This window comes from Calypte anna, chromosome 4B (assembly GCF_003957555.1).
Source record: "Calypte anna isolate BGI_N300 chromosome 4B, bCalAnn1_v1.p, whole genome shotgun sequence".
NCBI lineage: Eukaryota > Metazoa > Chordata > Aves > Apodiformes > Trochilidae > Calypte > Calypte anna.
This window is the reverse complement of record NC_044249.1, coordinates 21,597,280-21,624,324: the sequence shown is the minus strand read 5'-3', so window position 1 is coordinate 21,624,324 and position 27,045 is coordinate 21,597,280. Positions and strand designations below refer to the sequence as shown.

Genomic DNA, 27,045 nt, shown 5'->3' with positions numbered 1-27,045 from the left:
GCACAGACCTCCCAGTAAGTTCCTCCTTCCTGCTTTAAATTAGCTGTTATTTTACAATACAAAAAATTATACCAAAAAACTGCAGTCCTAAATGTGTGTATGTATAACACCCACAACCCCCAGCGATGAAATACTTTACAATACCTGCCTGTATTTACATATGAATGCAATAAATGCTAAATTATACATATTCACAAACGAAGCTGGAGTCTGAATACAGGTAAGGAGCAGAAATAACAACAGAAAGAAGAAAAAAAAATAATAATAAACCCAGAATACAATTCAGTCAAGGATCTTCAGGAACATTTATTGTGCACGAATTTTGGAGTAATCTAAAACTCTGATTTTCTTTTCATTTTGCTTTTAAAAATAATACCAGCAATGGACTGACATGTTACACTCCTCCACAGTTTATTTTTTTTTTTCCTTTTTTTTTAAATTTTTTTTTCTCCTGGTGAGATTTGTGGAAGTCAATGAAAAACTAAAGAACTGTAGTACCTGGAAGATGCAGAAAAAGGTGTGTAGTGTTAGAACTAAGGGATCAGCTGCACAAAACCTGCACCCATGGAGAAGCAGAAAGAGAAAACCTCAGTGTATATACATTGCTGCCCTATTCCTAGCATGGGAAACTCATCTAGCTCTGACCAGAAAGTGTGAATTGAACTAAAACTGCCAACATTGTGGCCAAATCCAAGCAGCATCTTCCCCTCCCTTCCCTTTGCTCCATCACCATCTTCCAGGAGCAGCTCCTATTGAAGAAGGCTCCAAAAACCCACCCCCTCCTCCTTCCCTTTCCCCTCTGGGATTCCCAAAATGAAGATAAAAAGTGGAAAAAGGTGTCCAGAGCTTACTGGGAGCTGGCTGGATGAGCTGGAGTCGCCCCTTGGGTCTGTTCCTTCCTTCCTGGCAAACTCCCCAAAAATCCCTGTTTGCAGGAAAAAGGGTTTGATGGGTTCAGAGGAGCAGCAGATGCTCTGTCCCCACCTCGAGGTCCCATGGGAAAGCAAAAGGTGGGGAGCAGGTTAAGGATTAAGGAGGATTCAGCCTCATCTTTGCAGGACTGGGCTCTTAGCACCTTAGGGGATGAGCCTGAAGTTTTATTTTGGCCTCTTGGGTCCTTTCAGCATCCAAAGCTCCTGTCAGCATCCTCAGGGCCAAGCAAGCTGTGCTGCCATTTCCCAACCAGACTGCAAACCCAATCTCTGTGTATTTTGGTAAAACTTTACCCTGGAGAAAAGGATGTTTTTGAACCATGGTTAGAACACAAACTACGCCTCAGAGTCACCCCAGGGCCTGTCATGGTGCCACACCATCCCCTTTTGGTACATTCTGAGCTAGGACTTTACACCAATCACAGCATTACAGATGCACAGAGTTTGGCTCTTTCCATATAAATTGGTTTTAGCCCAAGGAGAGGGGAAAGGAGGCAAATGGGGCCCATTAATCTTCTCATATGCAACATCCTGACCCATTCCATGGCAGGGACTCATGCTACAGGTCAGAAAAAATCCTGGGCTAAAATAATAATAAAAAAAAAAAGAATGGAAAAGGGTGAGCAAAAACCAAACCAAACCAAAAAACCCCAAACAAAGAAAAACAATGGAAAAGGGTGAGAAAAAAAAATAAAATAAAGTGTTATTTGGAGGTCCAATGGTTGCTTTCTGGAATAAAAAGGCTCCAATATTTCCTATTTTTAATTAATTTTTTTTTTTTTTAGAGGCTAACAGAAAAATTCTGAGGGCTGAGACCTGGAGTGCTGAATTTCAGCCAGTTCTAAACCACTGGGAAATAGTGATTTAGACTGGAAATCACTGGCACCACGTTAATGGTAGAGGCTCAAACTGCTGACTTAATCCTCCAAGTAACGACCACTTCAAGTACATTTATTACCTGCCTTCAAGTGTTGGGGTTTTTTTTTACCACTTTCAAATGGAAGAGCTGTATTTTCCTTCGCTTAAACATTTAAGTGAAATGCATTTGAATAAATAAAAGGCAAGTTCTGCCTCCCTGCTTTATACTGCAAGATATCACGGCTATAATTTGATGGTTCTTTAAAGGTCTGGAAAGTTATCTAATACTCATCATCAGACGAAGAAGATATTAAGACAAAACTCATACATCATTTTAAAATGCATCAAAAATACATTCAATATTTCTCTGCTTTATGTACACTTCAAATCTCTCAGTGTTCTGCACGCTACTGGATAGGTATGTACAAGTGCAAAATCCCTGTTATTTTTCATTTATTTACAGATTCTCCCATGAAATAAAGTTGTTTTTCCCCCCCACACACCTCCAGAAGAAATAAACCCACAAATCTTTCACTTTTGGTACTGGCCTGGTGATAAACCACTGGCAATTCTTCTTCCCCCTCCATCCATTCCTACCTTGGTCTCTGTTTTACCTTTAAGCTGGGATGAAACTGTTGGCAGCAGATATGTATGAGAGTTCTCTTTTTCCCTCATCAGTATGGAGAGTTACATCCTAAAGGAGCTGTTTCAGTGTATTTATATAAAGAAAGTCCCATTTTTCTATTTACATTGGTTTGGTTCTCCTAAACCTCCAACTTTGATCAGTTTTGCTCATTTTTCCAACACCTGACACCTAACTTGGTGCCTACACTTCTGGGCAGACTCCACCAGAAGCTTGTGAGATGAGACAAGCTTGAAAAAAAAAAACAAAAAATAAAAACCAAACCTCACATTTATATTTTTTTCACCCATTTAGATTGATCACCCCTCCAGGTCTATTAATTCCAAGAGAAATTTCTGCTCAGAAAAACCAAATCAACAACTTGAAGCTGAACAAGGAGGCTTCAGCACTTCCTCAGTTTGGGCTGGCAATTCTCCCAAAAAAAAGTCTGGCAGAGGCCAGAAGACCTCTCTGAACATAAGGATGTGCAGCACATGGGGTGAGAGGGGAGGGATTTGGGTCCAACCTGGTTTCTGTAGCTCAGGTTAGCCCTGTGCACACAGGAAACATTTTTCCAGGAGATGAAGCTGTCCAAGGGAAATGGTGCATCAGTTAAACCTTAAATTGCCTGAATCCCTTCACACTAAAAGGCAAAGCTCACCCCTTTCCCTCCCAGAATTTCTTTTTCCATTTTAGGTTTCTAATTAAAAACAAATGCATTTTTTTTAATGCATATCAACACACATACATATAAATAGATGTAAAAAATGCATTTTCCCCCCACAGTATTTGCTTTTCCTGCAGTCCTGTTGTGTTTGCTAAGTGACCCATTGAACCAAAATGATAAATCCTCCTGGTTTTTAACCCAGCAGGCTGTGTCCCCCCCCCCACTGCTATCCAGACATAAGCAGCAATTCAGGGTGTGATGTCCTCCTGCTCCCAAGAGCTTCTTCAAAATACAAAACACCAAGAAAACCAAGTGGCTGACATGCCATCCATCACCAAAATGTGCACAAAAAAAAAGAAAAAAAAGAAAAAAAGAGAAAAGAATGAAAAAAAAAAAAGATGCAGTTGGCTTGGGTTTCATTTTGGTGCTACCTGGTCAGGAGTTTTCCATCACTCCCCTTGGTTTGTTACTTCTCCATTTCATCATCACAAAGTGTCCTCCTCAGGAACTCAGTGACCTGAATGAAACCACATTTACTGTGATTAAGCAGCAATTAGGCCCCTCATTTGGTACCTTCCCATAACCTCTTCCCACACCACAATTTTAGGTGGCCCTGGCACGTTCCAGACTCCAGAAGCCATTGGACACCATCAGGCAGAGGTTGACTGATGGGTGAAATCCAATCTCAGACCCCAAAGCATAATCCCAACTAGTCAAGGTACTTCAGATGGTTTGATATCATCCCCCAAAAGCCAAACCTTCTCCTTGCTGCTTGCAAGTCCCTTCCTTCAACCAACAAGCCACCTTCTTCAGCATCTAAGAGAGTCCAAGCCCAATGGGAAACAGCAGTAACTGATCATGTAGAACTCAAACCTGTGGCCAAACGAGGCTGCTCTGCTTGTTTTGTTTTTTTTTTTTTATTTGAAGTTCTTTTTCTCCTTCATTCTCAAATGATCTGGCACCTGGAATATTGCTTCTGACACCCTGTAAGGAGATGGAGCAAACCTTACTGCAGAGGAGCAAAGCCTCTGAGCCCTGGGCACAGCTCAGCTCTCACTCAGAAGAATGGCAGAAGGAAAAGGGGAGGGAAAGAAGCCAAATGGGCAGAGAAAATCAGAAATAGAATAGATCTGACCTGGAAAACAAACCTTTTCTATTAAAAAGCCCTGGTGAAAACGGGAGTTTTCTTATGAGATGCAGAAACTCTGCTTTCCCTCCGGATATTTCCACCTGGTTGAGTGGTTTGTTGGTCAGGAAAATGCCATTTTTTCCCTGACTGCATGTGATATATTACAAAGAACACAGACTGCCTTGGGTGAGTCTCTATGTGTGCATACATATACTCAAAAGGAACATAACCATGTTAAAAAGAAACAGATGCAGCAGTCTCCTCACTCCCTAGATCTGTTCAAGTCTAGGCACTTGTGTGTGGTGTACTCCAAGCAGGTTAAGACTGTGTAAACACCTAGTCCTTCAAAACCAACACTCAGCTTCTCCAGGTATTGCATCCACCTTGCAAAACCATCCCAGCTTTTGTATTCCTGGTGCTGTGGATCATGCTGACTGTATCTGGAAGAGAGTTCCCCTTAAGGAACGAGGAAATAAACACAGATTATTCAATGAAAACAAAGGATGGAGATGCTTTCAAGATTAATAGTAGTGTTTATGTGTTGAGAGCTGACACCTGTAAACACTGCATCTTTTTTTTTCTCTTTGTACAGTCTGATAAACACATGAACTACAAAGCACTTTCCATGTAGAAACCTGAGTGTCATTCATATTGGGCTGCTGTTCTATTTACACTGACCATGGATGGAGGCAACCAGATGTTACTGGACCTGCAAGAAAATTATTTTACTTTTAAACTTGAAGTAAACAAAGGAGCAATCTGAAGCCACGTGTCAGTAAAACTTAAGTGGAGCAGTTGTCAAAGAAAGCCAACTAGCACGTAGATGAGAGAAAAAGTTGGGTTCAAGGAAGTCGTGTTTTTTTCCCGAGCGCTTCCAGTCTCTTGTGACACAACTTGGAAAGCCTTCTCCTCTTCCTCCTGGGTATTCCTTTTCCCCTTTTGTTTTAAAACCCTAAACAGTTTCTGATGTCCATGCATCAAATACAGGTTCCTGGCTGTGCAGGGGGCTGTTGTTTCCGATTTCGTATTGCACCCGATTTCTCTTTGTAGGCAATTGGCATCTGTTGTGAAATGTCCACCAGTGCACTGGCCACTGCAAGACCTGAGACCACAAAAGAAAATAAGCCAAGGAACAAAAGAGTCACAGAAAGAAATCCTCCCCCCAGCCCTCAGCTGAGAAAAAAACCCCATCCGAGCCACAAAACTGGGATCATTTTTTGAGTTCTTCTTTAAAAAAAGCAAACTAGGGAAGCATTTTGGTTTTAGAGCTTAAAACTCTAGTGGCTACTCTGAAATAAGCTTTTAAATATGTGTTTGATTGAAAGCCACTGCAGGAGAAAGAGCTGAGAATAAGAAGTGTGGGTATTAATGGATGTGAAACCCATAACACTGGGGGGAGATTCCAGCAGATGTGCTGGAAAAAATCCTGAAAGCATCTGGAGGCTTCACCAAGCTTTGCAGACACCCACCACCTCTGCAACCTCTTCCTGCCAGATCCACCCAAAACCCACTCTTGGTCTTTTGGGATTGAGCTCATAGATCCCACAACCAAACCATCCCAACTCAGCCCCAGCTCTTTCAAGATCCTCTGCTTTACTTGGCTCATTCAGCACTGGAGGAACCCCAGTTAAACCCCAAACTGGCCAGGAGATGAGATCTCTGTGCCCTGCAAGCAGGTTTCAGTGAGAAGGGGCTGGGAACAAGGGAATTTTAAGCTGGATGGAGAAAACTTTTCTGCCCAAAGCTGCTAAGAGAAGAGCACGGATGCTCTGAAAGGACTTGATATCTCCTTACAAAAGGAGCTGGGAATGCAGAGGGAACAGGCAGAGAGGCAAGTTACTTCATAAGTAACTACTGCAAAGCCATCTGTGCCAGAGCCTCCTTTTCCCCAGCCAAAAGTTCAAGCGTAATCCAGATATTAAATATTCATCCATCAACTGACCCAAGAAATCAAAGAGAAACCTCAGGCAGGAGGCTTGTAGAGCTTAAAATAACCCGAGCTCATCCTCAGCAGCTGCGTGGGTACAGCAGTCATAGGATCACAGAATGGTTTGGGTTGGAAGGGACCTTCAAGATCACCAAAATCCAACTCTCCTACCATGGGCAGGGAACCTCCCACCAGCCCAGGGTGCTCCAAGCCCCATCCAACCTGGGGATGGGTGTAATGATCCCTCAATGAGTGCAGGATGGAGTCTGGAGCTATAGGGGGACTCTGTAAAGTTGGGGAAGGTGCAGAGAGGGAACACCAAGCCAGCAGAGCCAAGGCTGGTCCTCACCTGACTGTCCTGGTGGTGGTATCCCCCCCAGCCCTCGTGGCAACCTCACGAACACGGAGAGAACAGCAGCTTTGTTCCCAAAGCAGGGCTCCAGCGCGATCGGCTTCGGTACGGTCTGCAGGGAGGGCAAAGCAGAGAATAACCAATGTCAGACAGTGTGTGGCACCCTCCCCTCTTCTTCAGGACTTACCTGTGCTGGGCCCTGATTTTACACCCCCCTCAGCATTATTATGGGATGGCACAACAGTCTGATGAGGATGGAAGTCTGTGCCTGGGAGAACAAGAAAGTGCCGCTTCTTGTTTTCCACCAAGAAAAAAAAGAAAGAGCTGAGAAACACTGAGAAGCATTCTTTTCCCTGCTCTGCTCAGTGCTTTCTGATTTCTTGTTTAGCATGGACAAATTCTAGCCTGGTATTAATGGAATAATTATTGCTTTTTCCATTAGGCAGAAAATTGTATGACTGTACTGAAATGCTGAGCAGGAACTCAATACAACGTCAGGGCCCGTACAAAGCAAACAGGAGTCAAACAATGGTACTGAATTACTGCTGCTCAATAAAAAAAAAAAAAAAGGAAAGGAAAAAAAATGACAGCAAGCAAAATGAAACCTAAAACTGTTTTCATCCTTCATGTTTACTGTAATGATTGCACAACACTTTGTTAGTCTGCACCAGGCAGATAAATTCCTGTTCTCCAGGCTGCAAGGACGAAAGCTGCCTGCTTTATGGCTGCAGATTTCTTCATCTTCTCCCCACCCCCAATAAAGGGATCAAACTCAAAATAATGTTTTTCCCACAAGGCAACCAAGCATCCCCTGGTGCTGCATCCCCAGGGCAACTCAATTACCAGAAGTGATGGGGGAAGCATGGGGAAGGCAACTGCAGAACTACAGTCCCTGGAGTCCCCAGCACCAGGTCTGGTTGTGATCTTGGAGAGAGCCAAGGACCTCACGTATTCCACTGGTGATTCCACTGCTCTACCATCAGAAACTTCTTTCCAACCTCATTTTTTCCCCACCTGATTCATCCAGCCTTAACCCTCTCCCTGGGCTTTACCTTACTGGACATCTCAGCCTTTGGTTGGCTCATCTGCAGCTCTCCCAAGAGTCCCTCCCTGCACCTCATCTGCTGCTGTGGACCATGGTTGACCTGAGAGGTATTTTTTTTTTAATGGTATCAAACCCACCTTGACTCTCCTGCACAGGGCAAAAGGCTAAGGAAGGGGAAAAGTTCATTATAGAGCTCTCAGTCCCAGAGCTGAAGGGACATGGAGGGTAATTCATCATCTCAGCCCCGAGCAGCACCCTTTCTCCTCCTCTGCCCTTTCCAACTAATGAGTGTGCAGCAGAAACTCTCATTATGAGTCCCTGTGGGCACGACCTTTCCCTTCCTGTTGGATTTTTCATTTTATTTTTTCCTCAAGGTCATCCATATTCCTCCTTTCTGCTCTCCTGATCCCATTCTGAACCATGAGGAGCTCCTGCCACAGGTGTCACCGGTGCTGAAAGAGCCCTGACCAAGCAGCTCTGTCCCCTGCTGAGTGACACCAGACCCTGGCCATGCTGACACCAAAAATTTGGTGTTATTTCACAGGGGTGAATCAGACCCTCATGCTACAGTGGATTTCTTCATCCATCAGGGAGAGCTGGGGGCAGAGAAAATGCCTCTGAGCCTCCTTCCTCCCCTTCCCCTGCTCAGAAAAGCTGAGCTGACTATTTCACCAGACAGGGAATTTTGTCTCTTTTAAGGGTGCAAAGCAAGGAAGTTTTCTTTCTCTAATGATACATCAGGTGGTTGCAAAGCTAATTTGGAAGGAATACAATGGGCACCAGATCACCTGGCTGCAGCCAACCTCCAGATTAAATCAAAAAGAGAGAAAGAAATGCTCCATCCAAACCCAATGGCAAGCTGTAGCTCAGCCCAGCAAAACCCAGCAGCAGGGATTGGGTGCTGGGAATTTATTTTTGACAGCACCAGTCCAAGCACCTGCTTTTGAATCTCTCCTCTTTTAGTTTAAACCATCCCCCCTTGTCTTATCCCTACAGGATCTGCTAAAAAGTCTGTCCCCAGCTTTCTCACAGGCTCCCCTGAAGTACTGAAAGGCCACAGAGAGGTCTCCCCTTTCTCTTTTCCAGGCTGAACAAGCCCAAGCTGCTTTTCTGCAAGAGGTTTTGGAGTGGATTTGGGAGCCAGGGATCAGGTCCTTCTAAGTGCTCCTGCTCCAGTCTGCCAGGTGCCTTTTAATGGCCCACTTAATAAAAACAAGGAAACCATAAACCCACAGATCTTTAAGCTTTGTAACACCTTTCATCAGATGGTTAAACCCAGCCTCTGCCAGAGACTTGCATTTTGGAGTGTTTTGATAAACCCCTGGTTGAATTATAGAAGCAATTCCTTTTTATCGACGGCTTAATGGCACAATAAAGTAGACATTATTCAAATCTATGCAAATCAGGTGCATCCCTCAGACGTTTGGCACACGATGCCTGCTCTGTGTGGTGCCCAAGCAGCAGAATTCCACATCAGGGGTAGGGAACAGAGGAGCCCAGCTGCTGGACAGGTGGATGAAAAACAGAATTAATGGGATAAAGACCTCACTATTGGTGATGGTGATGGAGCCCAAGTGCCACCCAACAGCCCACCAGACAACAGCCCATGGCAAAAGATGCTTGAACTCAGCAACAGGCAGAGCAGCAGCAAGGAAAGCACAGCCAAAAGAATCTCTGCCTTCTGGATGCAACCAGGATGGAGGTCAAGTTGCAACTAGGATGTTCTGTCCATCAGGAACCCTTCCCTAAAGCTACTGCTTGTCCTCAAAGAAACACTGTGAGGGAGCTGGACTGACAGCTTAGAATAGAATCTTTCAGGTTGGAAAAGACCCTGAGGATCATTGGGTCCAACCATCATCCCTGCTCTACAAAATTCTCCCCTAAACCACATCCCCCAGCACTACATCGATAAACACATCCAGGGATGGTGACTCAACCACCTCCCTGAGCATCCTATCCCAGTTTCTGACCACTGGAAAACTTTTTTTCCTGCTGTCCAGTCTAAACCTACCCTGGTGAACATCTCTGTGATGGCCTTTGACTGCTCACCCACATCAGCAAAGCTGCTGGCAATGGGGAAGGCAGGAAAAAAACCCAAACCCAATAAATCAACATTGTGCAAGTATCAACCAATATCCAAAAAAAACCCCAAACCTCAGTAAAAGACATCTCAGGGTGGTGGTCAGAGCTAAACAGGCTTCACTGGGCAAGCTGCAGGGTGAGGAAGGGGCACAGGAAGCTCTACCCCACATTCTGGGTCAGGCTGTGCTTGGAAACAGCAGCAAAACTTTTTTTTTTTTTGATGAAAAGATAAAGTCAGAGGTATTTTACCAAGCAGTGCCACAGCCCCATTGTTCCAGGAGGCAATGATACCTGATCTCAACTATTTTTCCATAGATGACTTCACTCCCAAACCCAGCAATATAAAGGCAAGCAAGTTGTGTCTGAGTTTTGATATGTACTTAATGTTTAAATAATTACAGAAGTTAAAAGCAGTAAGAGACCTATTTGGTCACCTAATTCTGTCTTCTCCAGCAGGATTTTCTAACCAACCAGAGCATTTCCCAAGATTTTATCTATTTTTTTGTTTGTTTTTTTTTTTAGGAGACCCAGGTGTGGGGAGCACCACCAGCTCCCTTGGGAGACAATTTCACAGCCAAGTGCTTTCCATAATCAAGTTGCAGGGTGTGATGTTCAACCTAAACATTTCCTTTTTTATGTCATCTCATTATTTCTATTTACGCTGCTTATATTCCACGAATTCTAAAGGTTAATAATGTGTCACATCAACCTAACTGCTAGAACAATAAATACTCTGTGTCATTTAAAGAACACAGCAATTTTATTTCACTTCAGCCAGCATTCTGCCTTTCAAAACTTATATGAAAAATTAATATTGTAGATTTTTTTTTTTTCCCCCTTAACAAGAAAACGTAGTTCTATGGTTTGATCAAATAACTCTTCCAGGGTTTTCAATTTTCAGGAAGGAAATTAAAATAAAGCAAAAAAATCCTACGGTGGGGAAGAGGAACATTACTGAAACAGCTCAACTTTTATTCCACTTCTTCAGATGATTTCACTCAGTACAAAAAGGGTCAAAATCCATTTGCAAGTTTTTAAATTGTGCCATTAAAAGCTGACTGAACATTTGTAAAATAAGTTACAAGCTGTTTTCTATAAAAAATGGAACATTAAGTTTTAAAAAATAATATTCTTGGGGTATTCTGTATGTCCTCCAAGATAAGATGAATGAACTTCCAGCAGTAATTTGCATTAAATGAGTATAGATTAAAAATGTACATTTACCTTGTCCCACTTATCTCCCTTGGAAGTGACACAGGGGCTGGGGAATGAATTGCTCACAACTCAGCCCCACCACTGGGTTCCTGCATGTGAAGAATTAAATAAAAACCCCTCTGAAGCCCTGAGATGAATGCTAACCCTCTGGAACTGCAACCACAGCTCTGAGCACCCTGAATTCCCCAGAAATGGGAGCACACACACACCCCCCAGCTTGGTGGAGCACCCAGTTTGCTCCCACTGCACTTAACAACTGCTTTCTGGTTTCAAGTGCCCATTGTCAGTCCAGCCAAAACACAAACTTCTCCCAGTGAAGGAGAGGATTTGGCTGGGCAAGTTTGCATCCCAAAAGCAGTCACCCTGAAATGACAGAATCTCCTGTGACAGCTGCAAGCCCTGCTGCCAACCTCAGCTGATGCTCAGCCTTGGTTTTCTATTCCCTCCTGATGCCCCAGGGAGAAGATGGGATGGGTGAGACCATGGGTATCAACTCCAGGCAATATATATATATATGGCCAACTGTGGATATTTATTTTGATTTTATCTGGGTGAAGAGGCAGGATTTTTCTGGTTCTGTTCAACCACTTGGATGGTTTTCACACATACAAAATTCCAAAGAAATAAGAGAATTGGATGAAGGCTGCAAACACAAGACACACGAAACAACTTCTTGGCATAAAGGAAAGCAAACAGGACCCTGAGAATGTTTTTGAGAAGCTGCTGATGTTATTAATACCTTAATCACATGAGACACTGGTTTGCACTAGAGGAGACAAAAAAGAGCTCAGAAAAACCTTCTCCTGGGGGAAGCTTCACGCTCCTTCCTCCCCTTCAGCAAATTCCTCTTTATCAGCTAAAATCAGGGTAAATCCTGCTGATAAATACACTTTCAAATCTAAAACTAGTTAAATCACAATTATCAGCCAAATCTACCCTAAACACAAGGCAGCCTTAACAGATGCCTCTGCTGATCTCATCATAACTCCCTTCCAAGCACTTATATTCCACATTATACTTTGGAAGTGACAAAAGTTTCTCTTCCCCCAGCACCCAAGCCCCTTAATTTTGCAACAGAATTCAAAACAAGACACTTGGCACTAATTAACTGGAAAAAAATAATTAGGTGAAGGTTTAATCAGTTGTTCTTGTTGTTGCTGTGGCAGAAGGGATCAGAGCCAGGCAATTCTCCTGTAGCTGATCCCTTTTACACACCCCAGCTCCCTTCTGACCACTGGCAACTCCATCTAGAGGGGATCACCCACTTTTCCCTGGCTTGGAGAGTGGGCCAGCATAAGGAGAATTAACAGGAAACTTAAAGTGTAAGCTGGGATGTCTCTTTTTGTTGTCTGTCCCTTGTCAGGCTGATGCAAGGGGAGGCTCCTGCCATCCACTCACCTACAGGTCCCAGCTCTGAAGAGTGGAAGAGGGGGAGACAGCTCCACACACACTGAAAGTGCTTTGAATGCCAGGGAAAAAAAGCTCCCAGAGCCAGCCAATGTTAGAAATCCCAGAAATAATGCATTAGAAATTAAACTGCATTTCCAAAGGCAAGCTAACAAGGCTGAGCAGGTCAGGAGAAACCAAACCAGCCTGCGTGTGAGCTGGTTCCAGCAGCTGCCACACCAGATTAAGATTCCTCAGTTCATGTTTCCCATCCCCCTCAATTTCATTCCCTTCTTCCCACTTTTATCCTTGAGAGGAGAATGAATGATTCTTTCTTTCAGCTTATTTATACCAGCCTTAAAAAACCCCCTAAACTGCTCTGTCCCATCCCAAAGCATCCTGAGAGCTTGGATGTTTTGATTTAAGATTGATTTTATATGTGACAGCTCAGCTCTGCAATCCACCTGTGAGACCCCAACTCAAGAACTGTGTCCAGTTCTGTTGTCCCCACCATGGGAAGGACAGAGATCTGTTGGAATGAGTCCAGAGGATGCCACAAAGATGATCCAGGGGCTGGAGAACCTCTGCTAGGAGGAGAGGCTGAAGGAGCTGGGATTGTTCAGCCTGGAGAAGAGAAGACTCCAGGGAAACCTTAGAGCTGCCTCCCAGTCCCTGAAGGAACCTCCAGGAAGGATGGAGAGGGACTTTTCATCAGTGTCCAGTGATAGGACAAGGGGAAATGGTTTCAAACTGAAGGAGAAGAGGTTTAGACTGGGTATGAGGAAAAAATGAGACTCTGGAACAGATTGCCCAGAGAAGCTGTGGCTGCCCCATCCCTGGAGGTGTTCAAGGACAGGTTGGATGGGGCCTGGAGCAACCTCTGGACGAGAGATTGGAGGAGATGAGCTCTAAGGTTCCCTTCCCACCTCAGCCATTCCAGGATTCTGTGATTTCAAATCTGTTCCAGCTCAGTGGCACAGCCAACTGGGACACTTTGTCCTTGTTTTAAGTGGAATGGGTCAGGAAGGGGTCCCAGGAGCTGGACAACAGCAAATCTGATGGACTAATAATGGGTCAATGTGAAGCAAGGAGGACATGAGTCACCAAGAGTCACAACCAGAACAGGATGACAGCTCTAAAAACAATCAGCTCCTTGGCCTTTGGTTGTTCTTATCACATGGGACAGCCCAAGATAGAGCTGAAAATGAAGTGGCTCCGTAGAAGTGTTGGAGCTGGATGCTGCTGCATCTCAAATCATCCCTCCCTGCAGCTTCCCCAGCACAGGGCTCCTCTCTGCTCATTCCTGAGGGTCACAACTTCACTGCCAGGTGAAAGGGAAGGCACCAGGGCACTGCTCAGATGCCAAGTACAAGGAGACTGAAAATCTTAATCTCTGGTATCCTTTGCCCACTCCTAAATCAGCCCAGCACTTCATCTCTCTGCTTCTGGAACAGATGGGACCTTCTGGCAGTCTTTAAACCACTTGACAGCACTTTCTTCCCTAACACAGCAAACTAATTACTAGAGTAAGATGCTATTTTCCATCAATTCTTTGCTATTTTTAAAGAATCAGCCAGCCTGGGGAGCTGATGTCTGAATCAGGATTTCCAGTGAAGTTACTCTGCCCTCTAACACAGCAGAATCAGATGTGCATGGGGAAGGTACAGAACGTGCTACAGGAACTTCACAAGGATTTTGCTCACCAAATACTTCTCCCACTCCCCTTTAGCAACCAGAGATGTGGACATCAAAGATGCCAAAATAACCAGCCCTTAGCATGGGCTTCACATGTTGGATCCCTGAACACAGCTGCTTGTTGGACCAGGCAAATGCTCCCTTTTAAAAGAGTGTTCTTCAAATCCTCTCAAGGTTCCCAAGCTAATTATTTTTTCTGACTTCAGGATAAATTTTGCTAATTCAACAGTTTTCTTGTTGATCCTGTAGGTGTTTTGCTCAAGCCAAGTGTTTCCTTGCCATGCTGTGTAGGTGTTTTTCCCAAGACCCTGCAAAAATGTTAACTTCATGCCTAACCAGCTTCAAGATACCTGGCAACTCTTGACAAAATTACAATCTGATAAACTTTCCAAACTCTTTCAGGAAAGCAGAAAAAAATCACTGCCAGACTGTGAAACTCAAGATAAATTAGATAACAAGACCAAGAGTTACAGTAATACCAGTTCAGATACTTGGATGAATCCCAGACACCCAGGGATGTTAAATAAGTTTAGGGAAAAAAAAAAAATAAATTGACAGGCAGCACCTCAGAACACCCAAAAAGCTGCAGAGAAAAGCCAATGGATTTTGTAATAACTAAGCAAATTTAGCAGTGGATTTGTGATCCACTGGGTATTTGTTGAGTGGGAAACAAACCAAAGCAGCCAGTTCCGTGTTGCCTAGCTGCAGCCTGTAACATGAATAGTTTCCCTGCAGGTAAATCACTTTCTATTACTTCTAAGTACCCCAGGAAAAATACTAATTGAAAACATGGTTCTAATACTGTCCAGCTGGAAAACATTAACTTAGGATGGAACTAGCTTGACACTGGCTGCCAACTGGCTATGCACAATGGAAAAGGAAATTAATCTCTTGCAGACAACATGTTCCCTTTGCCACTTCTCCTTTGTAACCCTCAAATAAACTCGTGAGGGACCAAAGGCTTTGATTCACACAGGGAAAGAAAACCATCAGTGCATTTATGATAACACAAGCCTGGATTAAAGTCTTGCATTAAAAAGGAGGCTGGCAAATTTTGACACAGTGGAGAGAACTGGAGAAGGGTTTACAGTCCAGCAATCCAACTTTTTTCTTGGCTAAGAGTGAAAAAGAAGACAAAACACAAGGAAAAATTCCCCTTTTCTGTATTGAAGCATCCCATCTTCCTGCAGCTGCCTCCTGCTAACAGCTTTTGTCCCATGCAGGTGCAAAAGGGATAAGAAGGAAACCCAAAGCTGGCCCTGTAGGTATCCAGACTGCTTTTCCACTTCTGTTTGAATTGATGGATATGCAGCATCCAACAGCTCAGGCTGTCTCAGAAGAATCATTCCCCAACTTGCTCACCACCCACAAGCAACCTGAACCCCCCTCTCCACATGGCTTCCACTTTGCTGAAACACTCCAGGCTTTTATCCAGACTTTTATGACCTAAACAGAATTTCCAAGATGCTAAAAAACCTATATAAATCCCCCCACAATGTCATGAGTGCCCTTGCCACAGAAAACCATCCTCATTCTGCACCCTGATCACCCAGCAGATGAAGTCACCTGCTGGCACAACCCCCCCATGTCCTCCATCCCCACTTGCCTTCAGGTTTTTGTCCACAGTTTGCTCAATTTCCCTGAATCAGATGATTTCTTTTATGCTTCAAGTGGATTAAGAAACATTTGGATGAGCTGTCAGCACAGAGGGCAACAAGCAGTTGGTAACAATTTGGGGGTCTGAAAAGGGACATCTGTCCAAAGACTTTACTTATGCTTAAAACTGGTTTCTCCATCCATTCCTGAGTAACCCAAGGAGGTCAGACAAGTGAGATAAGATGACAGCATAGATGGGAAACAAGGAGGCTCAGCTGCAAGTGAGAGAAAGATGAAATCCTGTCTGTGGAAGCACTTGAAAAGAGAAGAGTTCAACATCCCTGAAATCACAGAAGACACTGAGAAGAAAGGGAAAAGCAGAGAGGAGAACCTGAACAAAGCTCCAGTGGAAAAGGTAGAAGCACTGCCAGCTGAACAAGAGGAGAACTAAACCACTTGTCAGAACAGAAGAGACTCACAGAGGAGTCTTGACTGTCTCCTCTTGACTTTTTGAGGGGAGTCAAACTTCTCAGAGCAAAAAGTTTGGGACAGTTTTGTGCTGGGCTGATCCTGCAGGAGAGGTGTGCTCAGCTCTGTTATTTCCAGCAAATGGAAAGAAGGGAAGGGAAATGCTCTCAGACAGACAGACTCCAACCCCAAAATGTCATCAGTCAGGCTACAGCCTCACAAATCCACCTCCACATCCACACAAATCCCACAGAGTCTTGGATGAAGCAATGAGGAAAAGGCTTATTTTAATTTGGTGAGTGACAACCTCAGCTAACAAGCAGAGATTTCCAAATCTTGGTGAGCTCTTAGCAGCTAATGCCTTCCAGTGCCTACCATTCTCCTCACACAAGTACAGAAATTACAAAACTTCAGAAAAACTGAATGACCTGGAGTAAAATAAAAGCCAGTGGGAAGCAGAACTACTCAGAGCTTCCAAGGAGAGGTTCCAGAGAGAGGTCAGTTTAAGTGCCTTGCCCCACGATTACCCCAAATGACTGAGTGCCTTTGCATATTTTCCTCTATTTTTATTATGCTCCAAGGTACAGCTCTGCAAATCAGGGACAATAATCCCTGACTGCAGAGAAAAGTCATGATTGGATCTCAAGAAAGATGGAGAGGAACTTTTGACAAGGGTATGGAGTGATGAGCTGAGAAAGGAAGACTGAGATGAGATCTTAGGATGAAATTCCCTACTGTGAGGGTGGTGAGACCCTGGCCCAGTTTGCCCAGAGAAGCTGGGCAACTGGAACTGGATGATTTCTAAGGTCCCTTCCATCACACACCAGTCTGTGAGTCTAAGAAGCACTCAAATGAGAGGCAGTCCCAGGAATCATTCATGCTGGGGACAAAAGGTTTGGAAAGAACACAGGAAATAAGCAGAAAAATCATGAAACTAAGACAATTTATCAAAAAGCTTCCATGCAGCATCCACCCAGGGCACAGGGCAGGACATTATTAATGTGGAAGAAGCATTACAGCTTGCCAGGATATACAATTTTCACACATTCCTCAGGAAGAGCTAAAGCTATACAGGCAACCTGAATTCTGGCTCTCCTTCATCCTCAGCCCAAGACTTAGAATTACAGAATCTGCTGAGTTGGAAGGGACCCATCAGGAGCATGGAGTCCAACTCCTGCCCCCCCAAAATCACCCCACGTGCCTGAGAGCAGCATCCAAATGATTCTTGATCTCAGGCAGGCTTGGTGCTGTGACCACTTCCCTGGGAGCCTATTCCAACTTCCCTCTGGGTGCAAAATTTTTCCTGGTATCTAACTTGAATCTAATTACCAAATAAAAGTTCCAGGGTCAGATTGTTTTCATGTGCTTTACAATAATTAAAATCCACACATCTTTTAATAGAAAGGCAGACCTGGCTTTCTTGTCACAGTAATGGAAGGTGAGAAACTTAGTGCCTGGATTAATGAGAAAAACTTCCAAGAAGCTGAACTCGAAACAAAATAAAAAACCCAGCCAGGTTAGACAGGCACCAAAAATAAGCAGTGTTCTCAGGTTCTTAATTTTTTTTTTCTTTTTGCAGACAAGTCTGCTAGTCAAAGCATCACATCAAAAAGATCTTTTAATTCATTAGTCTCCTTTTAGATATCCTTTCCCTAAAAACACAGTGTTGTACCCACGAATGTGCCAGCCTGCTGTAAGACAACGATTTTTTTTCACACTATTTGTGCATCACAAGATCTATTTGAATATATATCCACAATCAGAACACCATGAACTCTCTTACAGTGCACACCCAATGATATTCCTGTTTGCTTGGAGATACCCCAGAGCAATGGGTTCTACTTGCAGCACCCAGATCTATTTCCAGCCAAACGTTTCACCGTGGAAAGCTTAAAAAGGCATAAAAACTAACATGACACACACTAAATCTCATCCCCTACAAACCCCTAACCACTAGTATGACACACACTAACTCTCAGCCCCTACAAAGTCTAACTTTTAGCCAAACCAGCCCCAAATTCCTAGCAGGAGGGATTAAAAGAAACTCCAAGGCTAGTGGCGGGCTCCCTGGGACTTACAGTTTCTTGCAGCTCAAGAACCAAGAGAGGATTTGGGGATTACTGCTTTGCCCAGGGTTCATGATTTATTGTGGTGAGGACCATCCTAAAGCCCCAGCTCTCACCTTGATGCTTCCCCCAATGAGATCTGGTGGCTCTTCATCTGTTTCTAAGGCAACGTTGATGGAGGCGAAGGGGCGGCTGGCCATCTGCTGCATCTCACGGAGCAGTTGCTGAGATCAGAAACACAAAGGTATTATTATCACATTGTTCCAACACAACAATAGGAAAAAAAAAAACCCCACACGCCCCAAACCCCATGCACCCAAGCTGTTTTTACCCAACGTGAAGGGAGATAAAGGAATACTGAAAAACAACCTCCTGGTGTTCTAGCAGGCTTAAGGGGAGCGACAGCTAATTGTAAATATTCACATTACTATGACTTAAAAAGGGATTGCAAGTAAAGATACACTGCAGAGGCTTAGCTGGACTTATTGGTGAGGGAAAACACATCCCTTTAAGTCACCATAAAGCAGTTATTTAAATTTTAAACTGTGATGCCCTGGTTGTTTGTCATCACCTGTCTGGGGCATGACAGGGCTCTATAGGATTTGTGGCAACCATTTAAAAATTAAACTACCAGCACTATGTAACTACTGTAAGAAAGAATTGAATGTTTTTTTATAACATCAGAAGCAAAAGGCTGCCACTGAATCATCTTCTTTATTGTTTGTTTCCTTTTGGAAGGCAGCACATGTATCAAATGGCAAGCATGGCCTTGTTGCAATATGTTTTATTAAAGCAGAAAACATTTCCCTGGGTAAATCTCTGCAAGCCTTCATGACACAAGACTCTTAAGCACCTTTTAAACATTGTGATGCAGCACCCCCCAAAAAAAAGACCCTTCCTATAACACTCTTTGGGCTGCAAAGAGCATTTCAACTTGAACTGAAACACTTGAACACTCATCTCACAGCCTCTAAGTGGATGCAGAAGCCACAACCCTAATTCCCAGAAGCAATGGGTCTGACATTCCTCAGTGCCCCTACTTAATAAAGGAAAGAGCCTATACTTTGTGGAGCTTGTAAGAACACAGCAGCCTTACCCTAAAACCCAGCAACTTGCTGGAGGCAGCTCTACACACCCCACACCACCCCTCAGCCACACCAATACTAGTTAGATTCTCTTTTTAAGCCTGATTTAGGCACCACCAAATGCCCTCTGTACTTCCCACCATGACCACCAGCATTTCCCCATTCCTTGGGGCAAATCTGACACTTCCCAGCTCTATCTCATCATCTCCAGCACTCAAAAACTGCTTAAAAACTGCTAAAAACCCCACCACTAAATGCCTGGTGCCCTGAACAAGCCCCATCAGCAAGGCAGAAAAGATGCTGCTACTATCCAGTGTGCAACTTTTTTGGAAAAAAAAACCTGTTAAACATCATCAGTTTCTTGAATTCATAAATTCAGTCTTCTCTTTGCCAAGCTATCTTCTCGTTTTAGGCTTTTTTTGTGTGCAGAAAGCTGGAAGAAAGCTCTGCAGTTTGGGGTTCAGGCAAAGGGGCAGGAAGGTAAGAATGAGGTGGATGAAACTAAGCATGGGGAGGGGGGTGGAAGACTGAGTGGTTCTGAGTCTAATTAAAAACCATAAAAAATTGCATTTCTATAAAAGTAAAGAGGTGAAGGTTTACTTAATCTCTGGGGAAAAAAAAAACAAAACAAAGGGGAGAGGGGGGGCATTTTGGAGCAGATTGTAGATACTGCCACATAGCAAAAAAGCCAAAGAATTCACAGAAATGGAAGGATTTGCAACCAAACCTGTGTGGAACTCACACTCACAGACCAGGAGAAGAGTAGAAGGCCAGGAGGAGTTTTTGAGTATTTAAAGCACACCAGCAGATTGCAGACTACAGCAAGTGTGAAACAGATTGCTGGGTTGTTGTTCTTGCAATTGTCCCCTTCAGCTATCATAAAGTGCTTTGTTTCATGGCTATAAAATCAGAGAACAAGCTGTCCTGATGAGGATGTCCAAGAGACTTAGGAACTAAAAGCTATTAGCTCCTCGAAGGAAGCTGAGTTTATCAAAGAAAATGGGCAATTTGGCACCATGACTCCTACTGAAGTCAAGAAGAGCATCAAGAAATAAAAGCCCTGAGTGCCACAACATGAGCAGTGGGAAAAGAGATGCTGACAGCAAGCTTTGTGTTTTCTGAACTGGCCAGGAAAAGCCCTGGCTTTTGAGGTTGTCCCCAAACCAGTTGATTCCCAGTATAACCAAGTGAAGGTCTGAGCTGCAACCAAAGCAGCAAATGCCTAAAGGAGAAAGTGCTTTTCCTAACATCAGCTTCTGGTGTAGTACAAGGCATGTTACAAAACCAATTCCCTTCCCCAAATTAAGAATAAATTTGAGAAATAATAGTTGTGTAACTAGAATGTCACTCTCTCCCCCAAGGCAGGCACCGTGCATGGTTAAACTGCACACCTATGGACCCTTTGCTATTTGTTTGGTGTGTCAAAATTTTAATTAAAATCTGTTATTACGTTGTAAAGGAGAAATTGTGGCATTGCCCTGGCCAAGACATTGAGCACATCATTAGGAATCAGCAGCAGTTAACATCAAGGAACCCTAGAACCTGGCTTAGCCTCACTCCCAGTGATTTGCTTTCTGAGAATTAAAATAATGAACCTCAATGCACTTCCATGCAAACCTTTGGTTTCCAGATCACACAATTAGTAGGACAAGCTGAGAAAATTTTGTATCACTTAGGTCTGAAAAGTACCATAAAGAAAAAAAATGTTTGACAGGCTTACACTAAAACCCATCAAAAAAGCAGGTGCTGGAGCAGAGCACTGCCCTTTAATATTTAAGTAACTGCAGACTGTGAGAACCTCCACACCTTCCATTTCCATTGATTTTCTTTTTTTCCCTTCCTTCTCAGTAGAAAAATGCCTTCCAAACAATAAGTTAAAGCAGCCACAGAATGGGAAGTGTTAAACCAAGACCTGAAGGATTTGGTGCAACCCTGACAACAACCAAACAAACTCAACAGCTCTGTGGTGGAGGACAAAACCAGCTCAGGGGATGGGGGTGACCAAGGCTGCTCATCTGCTGGCACCCAGGACTAGAGGTCCAGGACCAGGAGGGCACAGTGCAGAAATCACAGAATTCCATGGATTGGAAGGGACCTTCAAGCTCACCTGGGCATGGAATCATAGGATGGGCTGGGTTGGAAGGGACCTCAGAGATCACCAAGTCCAACCCTTGATCCACTCCCACTGCAGTTCCCAGCCCATGGCACTCAGTGCCACATCCAGGCTCTTTGGAAAGATCTCCAGACACGGAGAATCCACTACTTCCCTGGGCAGCCCATTCCAATGCCTGATCACCCTCTCCAGAAAGAAATTCTTTCTCATCTCCAACCTAAACCTCCCCTGGCACAACTTGAGACCCTGCCCTCTTGTCTTGCTGAGAGTTGCCTGGGAAAAGAGCCCAACCCCCCCCTGGCTCCAACCTCCTTTCAGGGAGTTGCAGAGAGTGATGAGGTCTCCCCTGAGCCTCCTCTTCTCCAGCCTCAACACCCCCAGCTCCCTCAGCCCTTCCTCACAGCAATTCTGCTGGATCCCTTCACAGCCTCCTTGCTCTTCTCTGGACCTGCTCCAGCACCTCAAGCTCCTTCCTGAGGGGCTGAGGGGCCCAGAACTGGACACAGGACTCAAGCTGTGGCCTCCCCAGGGCTGAGCACAGGGGCAGAATCCCTTCCCTGGACCTGCTGGCCACGCTGTTCCTGCCCTGCATGGGCAGGGACACCTCCCACCAGCTCCAAGCCCCATCCAACCTTCAACACTGCCAGGGATGGGGCAGCCACAGCTTCCGGGGGCACCCTCACACCAAAAACCTAACCTAAATCTCCCCTTTTGCAGCTTGAAACCTTTCCCCCTCATCCCATCCCTCCAGGCCCTTGTCCCAAGTCCCTCCCCAGCTTTCCTGGAGCCCCTTCAGGCACTGGAAGATGCTCTGAGGTCTCTTCTCCAGGCTGAACACCCCCAACTCTCTGACCCTATCTCCAGGCAGAGCTGCTCCAGCCCTAAGATCATCTCCATGGTCTCCTCTGGACTTGTTCCAAGAGCTCCATGCAACGTTCCAAACCAGCGATTCTTTAAATCCCTACAAGTTGAGTAATGGATAATCCAAAATGAATAGTGTGCTACTGATGGGAGAAAAACTGCCAGAGGAATTGAGGAAAAACCTTGCCATACAGTAGCACAGGCTCTCACACAAAAGAAAAACAGCTAGTCAGGTTACCAGGTTAATTGACTAATATAACCTATGCTGTGTTTTCTGACAAGAAAAGCCTCAACATTTTATTCAGGATAATAAAGCAGTCACCAGGCTCTGCATAACCACTCTGCTCCCATCCATCTCCATCACTGCCCCCTGTGGAGTCTCTTTTATGAGCACAGGGCTTGGGCTCTGATATTTTCAGCCACGAAAGGCTGCTGATTTTTCCAGAACACCACATGTTTTCAATTTTATTTATTCCTTTTTAAATAATGGCTTTAAAAAAAAAAAAAAAACAAACGAAAAAAAACCCACAAGCAAACCAGCTCTCTAGAACTTGCAATGAACTCAGGTTTTAACATGAGTATTTTGTTGTATTTTGAGTCTGACTCCTCCCTGGCTCCAAGCCCTTTCCAGGGAGTTGTGGAGAGCCAGAAGGTCTCCTCTCAGCCTCCTTTTTTCCAGGCTGAACACCCCCAGGTCCCTCAGCTGCTCCTGGGTAGATTTGTGCTCCAGACCCTTCACTGCCCTTCTCTGGACGCACTCCAGAACCTCAACTTCTGAAGTCCAGAACCTAAAGGTCTCACTGCACACACCATGCCAAGGGTAAGAAAATTGTCCCAGCAAACTTATCAGCTCTCACTTGGCCACTTGCTAAGTCACAGCAACTCTGCTGAGCTCAGAGGATGGAGAACACTTCTGTCCTTCTAAAACACACTGGGCAGACTGGTTGCACTGGCAGACAAGGCATTTTGAGCTTGTTCCTGCACATCTTGCATCCCTCTGGGGGATTTTAATTTTAATTCAAAGTATAAAAATAAAATAAATTTCATTTCATTTGAATTCAGGAGGTGGATCATCCCTTTTGGGCACACACAAACTATCAGCTCCCTGTTTCTAGGCACTGCTGCGTAACTCAGAGAACCTCTTCTGGAGGATTTGTCCCTGGAATGGCATCTGCCCCAGGGTGGGAAGGGGACATCATTTTCCTGGGGTTTCCAAGGGCCTCTGGAGAAGGTTTGCTTCCCAGGGGTAGCAGCACCAGGAGGTACCCATGGCCAGCATGTCCAGGTAGCCATGGCACCTCTGCTAATGCCATCTGTGCACACAAATACCCTGGTGTGGGAGCCTTTGCTTTCCATGATAATTCCCTGGGGACCCTGGGGCAAAGGGGAGAAGTCAATGGAATTACCAATTCCAAAACAAAAAAGGGGCAGCAGCAAAGAAAGAAAGAAAGCAAGAGAGGAGAGCTCCCTGTGCCATGAAGATGAGCCCCATTGTCTCAGAAATAAGTGATTTAAAGCATTTAGCTACAATTACATTAACTACCATGTAAGTCAACAAACAAACAATTTTCTCTGAGCTTCCATCATCACTGAAAATGAAGTTTTGAAGCCCCTGGAGCAATGCACATATTAATGTGAACTAATTAGGTTTTTGTAAGAGACTTTGCAGGCTGGGTGGAAAGAGAGAGGAGGAGAGAATTAATGTTCAAATGCTTCTCACCAGGCATTTCCACACTTCAAAACTACAACAAACCAGAAAGCAAAGCTGCTGGGAAGTTGCCTCATGCTGAAATGACAGAAGATATTTAATTCAGAGCTGATTAAGATAAGTAAATTATTCATCATAATCATGCCCAGTAGGAGGGCACTGAAAACCTGACCTTTAATAAGAAGAGTGAGATATAATTTCTTTTTAAAAGACCAGAAGTGTATTGTCCACCCAGGCTGAAATCAGTACCAACACCAGGTAATTACATGACAGCAGAGAGCACTTCTGATTGACTAGAGCTCTTCTGGCTTAATTGCACAATATTCCTTCTCTCCCTGATTTTTCTAAATACCTTTATTAGATGCCTGGGCCACCGATTCCCATCACCAGGGAGAGACCCAGGAGCCTGAAACAACAACAGCTTCACCATACCTATGGCTCTGGAGTTTTTTTGTTTTAAATGAGGCTCCCTTAGACCTAGACTTGACAGTGTAGCTTCAGCATCCCCCAAACTGGCCAACAGGTCTTTTTTGGGATTTACTAAACCCAATTTCGGTCACACTACTGGTGGCCACCACCCCAAAGATGACATGAGAAGAGCCAAGGTTGTGTTTTTGCCAACCTGAGAGGATGGTGTCCTACCCCAACACTTTAAAGCTACAAATCTGCAAGTTCAAGCCAAGATGAGCTCCAGGAAGCACAGAAGTGACAGTAGCATGTTCAAACAAAAATGGACCATCAGTTCCCCTCTGAGCTGGAATCTCTCGTCAACATTAATGTTTTGGGATGTTTTTTCCTCTTCAGGGCATCTCTTATTTCTGCTGTGATTTCCTTCAGTTGGTGACCAAAGCCACACAGATCACTGTTGAGAGCACACAGCCTTTGTATTTTGGAAAAAGCCTGCAGGCACTGGGACTGGCTTCCCATTCATAGATTTTAAATTTAGGGGTAGTGGAAAAAGTTCTGATTATTTGATCTGACCTCCTGCAGAGTCTGAACCATTGAACTGCAGCCTGTGAGCCCCACATGCACGTGACTTGCACTGACCTAGAAAAGGTCCTTCCATAAGCACCCAAATTCTGATCTCACAACCACATTTCTAAAAAATAAAAGTTGTTGGCACTGCCAGTGTTGCCATAGAAGAGAAAAACAACCCCATCTTTTGACACCTTTGCTCCTAGATGGGTGTTACACCTTTGGACCCTGACCCTCAACCCATCAATCTCCTACAATTCCTTTTCACAGACACTGCACCACATAATCAAAACTCTTCCTTGGATCAAACGAGAGATTTCTGATGCTTCAGTCCCTCACTTCTCTTCCAGGTAGCAAATTAATCCTGCAGTTTTGTTCTGTACCTTCTGCAACACCCAAGACATTGCTGAGAGCAGAGTGGCCACAGAACTCCAATGACCAATAACACAGCATGAACACTACACTGCTGCTTTATTACTCACAAATGGAGGCACTGGGAATTTATGTAGTTATTAATTCAACATGGTCATCACCATCCCAGTCTAGTTTTCAGGGAACAGGTATTCTGCAAAGTGAACCCATCCTAAAATAAAGACACAAGTTTTTGTTCCAGCCTGTAATGAGACAACTGAGTGAGCTGACCACAGAATTATAGAATCACAGCATAGTTTGGGTTGGAAGGGACCTTGGAAGGTCATCCAGTCCAAACCCCTGCACTGAGCAGGGACATTTCCAACTGGATCAGGTTGCTCAGAGCCCTGTCCAACCTACCCTTGAATATTCCAGGGATGGGAGAGCATCTCCCACCTCTCTGGGCAACCTGAGCCAGGGGTTTGACACCCTCATTGGAAAAAAAGTCTTATATCCAGTCTGAATCTCCCCTTTTTTAGTTTAAAACCATTACTCCTTGGCCTGCCACAACAAGCCCTGCTAAAATAACCTGGTTGTGCTGATTTCTGACTCCTCCAATTCCTGTTTCCTTTACAAACTACACCACCAAGCAGTTAATATTTAATTCCTGGCTTGACAGACACTGCCCAGCACTCTTGGTGCTGTCAACCAAGAAGTTCCACATGCCAAATGACTGCTGGGAGCTTGGAGAGATGAGCAGCAAAGTCTGGCACCAGCACATCTCATTTCTTAGAAGCCTTCTGAAGCACCTGGGGCTGCCCAAACCCAGGGACATTTGTCACCTGACTTTTTAATGTCCCTGCAGAAGGCCAATACCAGCTCCTTCCAAGGAGAGACTGCTGCAGACCTGGATTTACAGTGGCAATTTGAAAAGACTCCAATCCTGACTCCTTTCCTTTGACAAAGGATACCCTAAATCACAGCCTAAAAGAGGAGATAGAAGAGATGGAGGAAATACTAACAGGAAGGGGGAGCAAAGGAAGGCAGGGCAATAAATAATACCCAGCCCACATCCCTTGGAAAGGCTTTGCTGTAAAAATGAGCACAGAAACCCACCTGCCTGAATGGTATTCAATGTTCCCAGGCATTGCAACAGAGGGTACTGGAGAAAAAAAGGAGAGCTGCTGCATTTTGAATACACTTGGGAGGAAAAAAAGGTCTCAGCAATGAGGTCAGAGAAGAGCAGGATAATCCCTGCAGTAAATCAATACACAAAACCCACCCTGAATAAGTTGGGAACTGCACAGAGTAAATATGCTCAGTCCTGCATAGCCTTGGCAAGAAAAGAGGCAAAATGGAGACAATCTTATGGATGTTAAAGGGTGTAATTGAGCACTAGACACCCAAATCTAGTTATCTCTATATGTGCTTGGTGTGGCTGCTCCCAATGCATCCTGAAGGGCAATCCAGCTGACCCTCACACAGAGTTACACCAGCCTGGCCAAACTCTTATCCCCACTGCACGTGCTGGAAATATTATTTCTTGCTCAGAGTGGAAGAGACAGAACAGACTGAGGGTGAACAGAGTAGGAGCTGGATGCTAAAATAAAACAAAATAGGACAGAAAATCCAGGGCAGCAGATGAGCATATTAAATTTCTAATGCCACTCTTGTATTTTGTGCATTATTCACTATTACCACCTTAATAGATTTAATGTGTCATTTCCTAGAGACAAGCTAGAAAGGTTTCCTATCCCTGTTTCCTCATGTCGTTCACCTCATCCTAAGCCTCCTATAAAAGCTGCCTTTTTATTTCCATTTTCCCTCTTTAGGATGTCTGAGGATACTTAAACTTGATGCTCACTGGAGAGGGAATAAACACACATTTTACAGTCCCATCTCCTCCATGCCT

The 27,045-nt window shown here is 44.4% G+C and overlaps 1 protein-coding gene across 1 annotated transcript in view; it reads right to left on the bottom strand.

Annotated features, from left to right (window-relative positions):
- Positions 1–439: 439 nt before the first annotated feature.
- Positions 440–27,045, bottom strand: part of ATRN (attractin) — a 152,979-nt gene continuing 126,373 nt past the window's right edge. The window contains exons 28-30 of the mRNA XM_030450914.1: positions 18,157–18,264; positions 6,485–6,599; positions 440–5,310 (exon numbers count right to left, since the gene is read on the bottom strand). Coding sequence (XP_030306774.1) covers positions 5,186–5,310; positions 6,485–6,599; positions 18,157–18,264 — 348 coding nt within the window. The 3' untranslated portion in view covers positions 440–5,185. The remainder of the gene's footprint in view (positions 5,311–6,484; positions 6,600–18,156; positions 18,265–27,045) is intronic.